Below are 8,428 nucleotides of genomic sequence, written 5' to 3'. Positions count from 1 at the left end.
CTCCTGTTATCTTCTTCTTTTTCTTTTTTCTTAAAATATGTTGCATTATTTGTTTCAGAAGTACAGATCTGTGATTCAACAGTCTTGCACAATTCACAGCGCTCACCGTAGCACATACCCTCCCCAATGTCTATCACCCAGCCACCCCATCCCTCCCACCCCCAACCACTCCAGTAACACTCAGTTTGTTTCCTGAGATTAAGAATTCCTCATATCAGTGAGGTCATGTGATACATGTCTTTCTCTGATTGACTTATTTCACTCAGCATAACACCCTCCAGTTCCATCCACGTCGTTGCAAATGGCAAGATCTCATTCCTTTTGATGGCTGCATAATATTCCATTGTGTATATATACCACCTCTTCTTTATCCATTCATCTGTCGATGGGCATCTTGGCTCATTCCACAGTTTGGCTATTGTGGACATTGCTGCTATAAATATTGAGGTGTACGTACCCCTTCGGGTCCCTACATTTGTATCGTTGGGGTAAATACCCAGTAGTGCAATTGCTGGATCGAACGGTAGCTCTAATTTCAACTGTTTGAGGAACCTCCATACTGTTTTCCAGAGGGGTTGCACCAGCTTGCATTCCCACCAACAGTGTAGGAGGGTTCCCCTTTCTCCACATCCCCGCCAACATCTGTCGTTCCCTGACTTGTTAATTTTAGCTATTCTGACGGGTGTGAGGTGGTATCTCATTGAGGTTTTGATTTGGATTTCCCTGATGCCGAGCGATGTTGAGCACTTTTTCATGTGCCTGTTGGCCATTTGGATTTCTTCTTTGGAGAAATGTCTGTTCATGTCTTCTGCCCATTTCTTGATTGGATTATTTGTTCTTTGGGTGTTGAGTTTGATAAGTTCTTTATAGATTTTGGATACTAGCCCTTTATCTGATATGTCATTTGCAAATATTTTCTCCCATTCTGTCGGTTGTCTTTTGGTTTTGTGGACTGTTTCTTTTGCTGTGCAAAAGCTTTTTATCTTGATGAAATCCCAATAGTTCATTTTTGCCCTGGCTTCCCGTGCCTTTGGCGATGTTTCTAGGAAGAAGTTGCTGCGGCTAAGGTCGAAAAGGTTGCTACCTGTGTTCTCCTTTAGGATTTTGATGGACTCCTGTCTCACGTTTAGGTCTTTCAACCATTTGGAGTCTATTTTTGTGTGTGGTGTAAGGAAATGGTCCAGTTTCATTCTTCTGCATGTGGCTGTCCAATTTTCCCAACACCATTTGTTGAAGAGACTGTCTTTTTGCCATTGGACATTCTTTCCTGCTTTGTCAAAGATGAGTTGACCATAGAGTTGAGGGTCCATTTCTGGGCTCTCGATTCTGTTCCATTGATCTATGTGTCTGTTTTTGTGCCAGTACCATACTATCTTAATGATGACAGCTTTGTAATAGAGCTGGAAGTCCGGAATTGTGATGCCGCCAGCTTTGCTTTTCTAGTTACTGTATTTTTCAAATCCTGAATTTCTGTTTGGTTCTTATTTTGTTCATATATTGTTTTGCTGATTTGCTTTAGTTCTTTGTCATTTTCCTTTAGCTCTTTCAGCATGTTTAAGACAATCATTTTAAAGTCTCTGTCTAATAACTGAAACTTGTGTCTCTTTAGGGTCAGTTTCTGGAGATTTGTTTTATTCCTTCAAATGGGCAACATGGCCTTGTGATCTGTTGTTGAAAATTGGATATTTGAAAAATGCAGCCAGTCTCTGTCTTTGCAGCTGGCTCTTTGCAGAGAAAGGCCTTCAGTAATCTAACCATATGAAAACTTAAGGTCTCGGGCATGTGTCTTTCCTAGGCCTATGTATGTGCTTTTTTCTCAATTTTACCAAATACATTGTTACTTTTTCATGTTTTAATTTCCTTAAAAGTCTCATACGTGCTTCTTCTTGGGGCCCTAGATGTTATATTGCCTTCCTCTGTCTGTAGTCCGCCCTGTCCCCCCCTCTTCTCCGAGGTGGCCACGGTCTACAATTTCCACTCATTGTGGCATCTGCCACTGCTTTCAGACACCTCCAACTGATATTCAAACAAGGTCACCATTCCTATCTGAGCTCCTAAGTCAGATGAGGCAGAAACCAGTCCTGACAAGCCAGAACGTTGAAACAAATTCCAGTCTTTTCTTCTGTCCCAAGGGAGGGGCTAGGAATCAGGATGCTTCTCCCAATCATACTTCACAACACCAGAGAGGGGATGGGGCAAAGCTAAACAAAAACAAAATTTCTTGCCATTTTGAATATGAATTTTTATCATTTGGACATTTGTTGGTTGCCATAGATCCTTGACTATTTCTAGAGTTCCTACAAAGCTATTTTAGTCTGTTGATTACTTGATGTTTCTGTGAGGGAACAAGGGTTACCTGGGATCTTCCAGGTCTGTCTCTTGCTTACTTCACCTCTAGAGGTAACTTAATTTTAAAAATAAACTCCCCCAAATATTCAGGAATTAGATTAGTCTCTTGTTCTGTTGTCATAATAATGATAGTAATTTTATTGAGCACCTACTATGTGCCAGGCACTGTCATATACACTTTACCTCTTTAAATAACTAATTTAAACTTTACTACCTTCTAGGTAGTGTTGTACCCATTTCATAGATGAGAAAACTGAGGCACAAAGGAGAACCTACTGTCCATATGGACCTAAGACAGAGACATGGGGGAATGAAATTTTAAGGCTTTAATAGGTGACATGAAAGCTATTCATGGTTTTATGTGACTCAAGAGGAGGTGGTGACAGTAGACCAGAAGTTGGCTGGATCACAACCTATCCCCAACTTTTCTTGGTTCTATAAATGCTTTAAAATGGGATCTCAGTCCTTGAGCTACATTTTCACTGGAATGTGTCTTTGGTAGTAGATTGGCCAAATAAGTGCCCTTTTCCTTTAGGAAGTAACACATGGTGTGTGATCTTGAACAGGAGGGCAAGAGAGGTCCAAACCCAGCCCTGTGGTGGGTGAATGACCAAGGGGATGAACTGAAGTGGAGTTTCAGAGAGTTGACAGACCTATCCCGCCGTGCAGCCAATGTCTTCACCCAGATCTGTGGCCTGCAGCAGGGAGACCGTCTAGCCTTGATTCTGCCTCGAGTGCCTGAGTGGTGGCTGGTGACCATAGGCTGCATCCGAGCAGGTCAGTGACTGAAAGAGACCCCAACAGACTTTAGGTCTGGCCCAGAGCCAATTGGTCCTGAAATATTAATATTCCCCTATCTTTTTTCATATTCTGCACAGTCTTTGTCTTTCTTAGACTCCCTCAAATATTCTTTTACTCCTTCTCACTCACTCTCTCTTTCATACTTACACACCCTCAAACACAGTGTCATAACTCTCTAAATCATCCACACACACACTTTCTCCTGCATAGTCTTATTCTTTTTTTCAAAGATCCACCAGGTAATGAGCACTGGGTGTTATATAAGACTGATGAATCACTGAACTCTACCTCTGAAACTAATAATACACTATATGTTAATTAATTGAATTTAAATTTAAAAAATAAAGAAAAAAAAAGATCCATCCATTGTTAACATTTTGCACTCCTCCCACACTGAGTCATTTAAGTATCAGTTGCAGACATTGTGACATCCATAAAGACCAGATAAACACCCATAAACACTGAAGTATGCATCTGCTATGATCCAAGATATTCTCCTCACCTAACCACAACAGAATTGTCACACAAGACATCTAACACTGATACATCCATTGACAAAATTCTTTAATTTTTTTTGTTTGAATCCAAAATCCAATAGAGGATCATGCATGCATTGCATTAAGTTTCACATTTCCTCAATCTCCTTCAATCTGGACTTTTCTGTATGACCACATTTTGGAAATGTCTAAGCCAGTTGTTTTGCAGAAGATCCCACAAAATTTGTGTTTCTGACTCTTTCCTCGGGATTACATTCAGTTAAACATTTTTAGTAGGAGTACTAAAAGGACAGTTTGCCTATCTCAGTGCTTTACATCGGGGGATACATCAGGTTGGTTTGTCCTATCATCAGTGATATTTACAAACACCTTTGCAAGGTACCTTTCCCTTTAGAGTTAGTAAGTAATACTTATGCGACTGTGTGAGTATCCTGTTCTCTGATTGTCTTTCACCCTATGACTTGAGAATCCATTAATGATTCTTGATTGAATTGAATAATATTATGGTCGTTTTATATGATAATTTTCTACATATTATTCTTTCTACATTTACTAGTTAGCATTCTGTGGCTATTTCCCTTTCCTGTTTAATTGCCTATCTTTTTATATAATATAGAATTGGTGTGGGACTCATGGATTCTCTTTTGATTCGCTTTATAATGCATGTTCATATAATCTCTCACCAATAAAATACTAGATTAATCCATCAAGTTCATGTGGAATGAAGAATTAACAGCAATGGCAGAGAGAGTATAGAGAAGCCATGTCATCTGTAGAGCTAAGAGATGGCCCATGGGAAATACAGACATGAGCTTAGCCCTCTGGTATAGGCAGATTTAAAGAGGGATAGAAGCAAAGGAAGAGAATTTAAAGAATGGGCAGAAGGCAGGAGTCAGGAGAAGCCTGTGTGAAGAACAGCCATATTGAAATAGTGAATAGATTTGCAGGAGAGAAAGGTGGAGGGTGGGGAGTGCCTTCAGTGTGGGGGAGAGTATGGTGTTTTCCTGGAGAGAGGGTACAGGTACTGGTGAAGAGAAGAAAAGCAGAGTAGGAAAAGTTGGTGTTCTATGGAACCTGAACAGGTAATAATATGGAAGTTGGGTAGTAGGAAGACTCAGGACAAGGCACCTGGTGGAGAGATTAGAACCCAACAGGGGCACATGAAGACTTGAACTAATTGTTGGTGATAGAAGACAGAAGGGAAAGCAGGGAAGTTCAAAGGATAATGTAGTTAAATTTAGATATGCAGAGTGAGGGAGAGGAGATTCAAGATGACACAAGGGACTGACAGAGGAGGAAATGAGACAAGAAAAATGGAGGTAGGGATGCAGCTAATCCTGATGTCAGGGACACTGTCCTACTTACATGCTTAGTCCCAGATCCTGTGTAAAGTAGGATCCACCAGTCTACTGGCCAGATCCATCTAGAGTAGTAGAGGTCGGGGCAGGATTTTCAAATTTCAATGTGTGTAGGAATCTCTTGGAGACCTTGTTAAAGTGCAGATTCTGATTTGGTAGGTTTGTGATGGGGCATGCGATTTTGTGTCTTAGGTGGTGCTGATGGTGCTGGTCCATGGACCATACTTTGCACAGCAAGAGGCTAAGTGGATTTCTATGCAAATAAGCCAAGCCTGAAATCCAAAATTTCCTTTTTCATTCCCAGGAATAATCTTCATGCCAGGAACCATCCAGTTGAAGGCCAAGGACATTCTCTACCGATTACAAGTGTCCAAAGCCAAGGGCATCGTGACCACAGATACCCTTGCCTCAGAGGTGGATTCTTTAGCTTCTGAGTGTCCTACTCTGAAAACAAAGCTCCTGGTGTCTGACCAGAGCCATCAAGGGTGGCTGGACTTACGATCATTGATTAAGTGAGTTTCTGTTCTGATGAATGTGCTTTCTAAGGAAGGGCAGGAGAAGGCCATTCACTCCCAAGTGCTGGTAGACAAACAACCAGTGGGAGGAGACTCACCAGATCTGATGGCAGAAACCTTCTCTTCCCAGTTATGCCACTGATTTGCTGTGTGACCCTGGGCTGGTCCCTCCCCCTTTCTTGGATGCAATTGTTTTATCTGTAAAATAAGGGTATTGAACTTCCATGCCTCTGTCACTAAAGTATTATCAACCCTGTGCAAAGGAGATGTATAAAGTCAGAGGGTTGTTGTGTTGTGTCTTCCTTGTAGGTAGGGATTCTGAAATATTATGTTTATATAAAAAATAAATATATGAAGAGATTGAATGAAAGATTAAGGGATGAATTTTTAAGGGAAAGCTTGAGACTGTAAGAAAAATTGGGGCTATGGCTGTCAGGCATCTTGAGGAGCAAACACTTTCCATCTCTTAGAGGTTGCATAACTTTAGGGACACCTTGCAGGAAAGGTTAGGGAAGTGTTGGAGGCAAGTAAGACCACTTCTACCTCCAAAACTCTGATTCTGTAGATCTTCAGGCATTTTTCATATCACCCACAAACCATGCTGGGTTTGTTTTCTTGAAATAACCCCTCAGTTTTTAAAGTCCTTTAGTTCAGCCTCAAAAGGCAAATATCACACTGAAGTCACACCTTACACTGGATTTTAAAGTCAGACAATTAAAAGAAAATGGTGTAAATAAAGAATATTCTCTAAAACTCCCTTAAATTGCCACAATCATATCACAGCAAGAGTCAGTGTATCCTGCAGCCTTGGGATTATTTGCAGTTTCTCCAATCAAACACCATAGGGAACTTGCATTTATAAGCCCAAGAGACTCCCAGTCTAGGAGAAGTCCCCAAGAATCAAGGTACACTGGGGTACCCTACAGATTCTACCTTCCATCTGAAGCTTACACCAGGGCAAATGTGCATCCTCATTTTCTCTTCCCCACCCCTCATTGCCAAGATTATGGGTTGAAATTCCTATTAAGTTGGTTCATGTAAAAAACAAGCTTAGCAGTGTGATTAAGAACATAGTCTTTGGATCAAACTGAGTGAATTTGAATCCTGGCTGGACCACTTGCTGGCTACATGTCTTCAGGTAAGTTATGAAAACCTTTCTGAGCCTCAGTTTTCTCATCCACAGAGTGGGAACAGTAAGAGCAGTACTTGCCTTTTAGGGTTTGTCTGAAGATTGAATGAGTTCTTATTTGTGAGTCACTTAGAGCACTGCCTGGAAGTGCTATTTCAATGTTTGTTATGTGCAAAACAATCCACTGTATTTACCCCCTTTTTAAATGAAGAAATGTCAGCCTACTTATCTAACTCATTCTCAAACTCCATTTGATTCCTAACACTGGGAGAACTGGTTTCCCCTCCAGTGCTAGAAACCTCCATTTTTCTGACGCCAAGCTTCATATTGTTCCTTTTGCTTCTGTGGGGATGGAAAAGCAGGAAATATGACTTCTCCCCTTTTGTACTGAATCCCTTTGCAGATCAGCCTCCCCAGATCATACCTGTATTAAGTCAAAGACTCTGGACCCAATGGCCATCTTCTTTACAAGTGGGACCACAGGCTTCCCCAAGATGGCAAAACACAGTCATGGATTTGCCTTGCGATCCTCTTTCCCTTCAAGGTAGGAAGGAAGGCATTGAGTTATGGGCTGGGCCACACATCTGGGGTGGTGTGTGCATGTGTGTGAGTGAATGTGTCGGTTGGGAAAAGAGCTCTAAGCAAAATTGACTCCATCCTGCTTCTCCCTTCTGTGCTCTTTGGTTCAGACTGATGAAAATCTGAGAGGTAAATGCTAGGAATCCTAACCATTTGCTGACAGAGGCCTCTGATGACAAAGGAGGTATATTTAGGTCTTGCCTGAGCACCTTGACAGGAGGTGTCCCTGTCAGTTGTCTCAGGGTTTGGTGGGGAAGGACAGAATGTGCTAACAATGTAACTTGAAACAACAGGTCCTTTCCTCTCCCCAGTTATGGACAAATGAAATTTGGAGTTACCCAATTATGAGCTGTTAGGGAAAATAATACCTGGAACCAAGGCACACCATGCCACTGTCCCTAATCTAGAACAAACAATCATGGAGGCTGAAGCTGTAGCCTTGGGTTAATCATTTAATCAATTTTAAACTAAGCCTCTTCTCCCCTCTGCCCCTCCCCCAGAATAATATTCAGGCCAAAACAAGTTCTATGTATTTCTTAACTTATTAACCAGACCAGAGGGCACCAGGAGGTTTCTGGTGGATCTCAGCTATCTGTGCTGATGCATAGTTATACAGTGATAACAACTGAATAGCAAAACCCTGGCAGAATGGTTGTGGGAATAAGGGGAGGGCTTTCTGTGCAGTCTGAATAATAAGAGCAAAGGCACAAAGATATAAAAAGTAGCATTTATAGAACTACTGAGATTTGAGGGTAGCTGGTGCTCAGAGTGTGGGGTAAGGGATAGATGGGAGGAGTTGGGAAAGTAAGCAGGGCCCCAGATCATGTAGGATCTTGTGGGCTTTAGTGTAGCATTTAGAGGGTTGTTTGTTTTGAGAGAAGGGGGGGAGGTATTAGAGCAATGTGACATATTTTAGCAAGGGAAAGACCTGATCAGATTTGTGTTTTGAAAAGATCACTGTGGCAGTGCCTGGGTGGCTCAGTCAGTGAAGCATCTGGCTCTTGATTTCCGCTCAGGTCATGATCCAGGGTCCTGAGATCGAGCCCCACATTGGGCTCTGTGCTGAACGTAGAGCCTGCCTGAGATTCTCTCTCTCTCTCCCCTCCCCACATACTTCCCAGTTGTGCACATGCATGCTCTCTCTCTCAAGAGAAAAGAAAGAAAGAAAGAAAGAAAGAAAGAAAGAAAGAAAGAAAGAAA

At 41.7% G+C, this 8,428-nt stretch overlaps 1 protein-coding gene across 1 annotated transcript in view; it reads left to right on the top strand.

The window, feature by feature from the left end:
• Positions 1-8,428, top strand: part of LOC112811453 (acyl-coenzyme A synthetase ACSM1, mitochondrial-like) — a 38,801-nt gene that overhangs the window by 11,710 nt on the left and 18,663 nt on the right. The window contains exons 3-5 of the mRNA XM_073900257.1: positions 2,916-3,126; positions 5,310-5,517; positions 7,053-7,193. Coding sequence (XP_073756358.1) covers positions 2,916-3,126; positions 5,310-5,517; positions 7,053-7,193 — 560 coding nt within the window. The remainder of the gene's footprint in view (positions 1-2,915; positions 3,127-5,309; positions 5,518-7,052; positions 7,194-8,428) is intronic.

Source organism: Callorhinus ursinus, unplaced genomic scaffold (assembly GCF_003265705.2).
Source record: "Callorhinus ursinus isolate GAN/ISIS: 27379988/994484 unplaced genomic scaffold, GSC_fseal_2.0 scaffold13, whole genome shotgun sequence".
Taxonomy (NCBI): Eukaryota; Metazoa; Chordata; class Mammalia; order Carnivora; family Otariidae; genus Callorhinus; species Callorhinus ursinus.
Note: the sequence above shows the minus strand (reverse complement) of the source record. Positions and strands in the feature narration are given on the sequence as shown.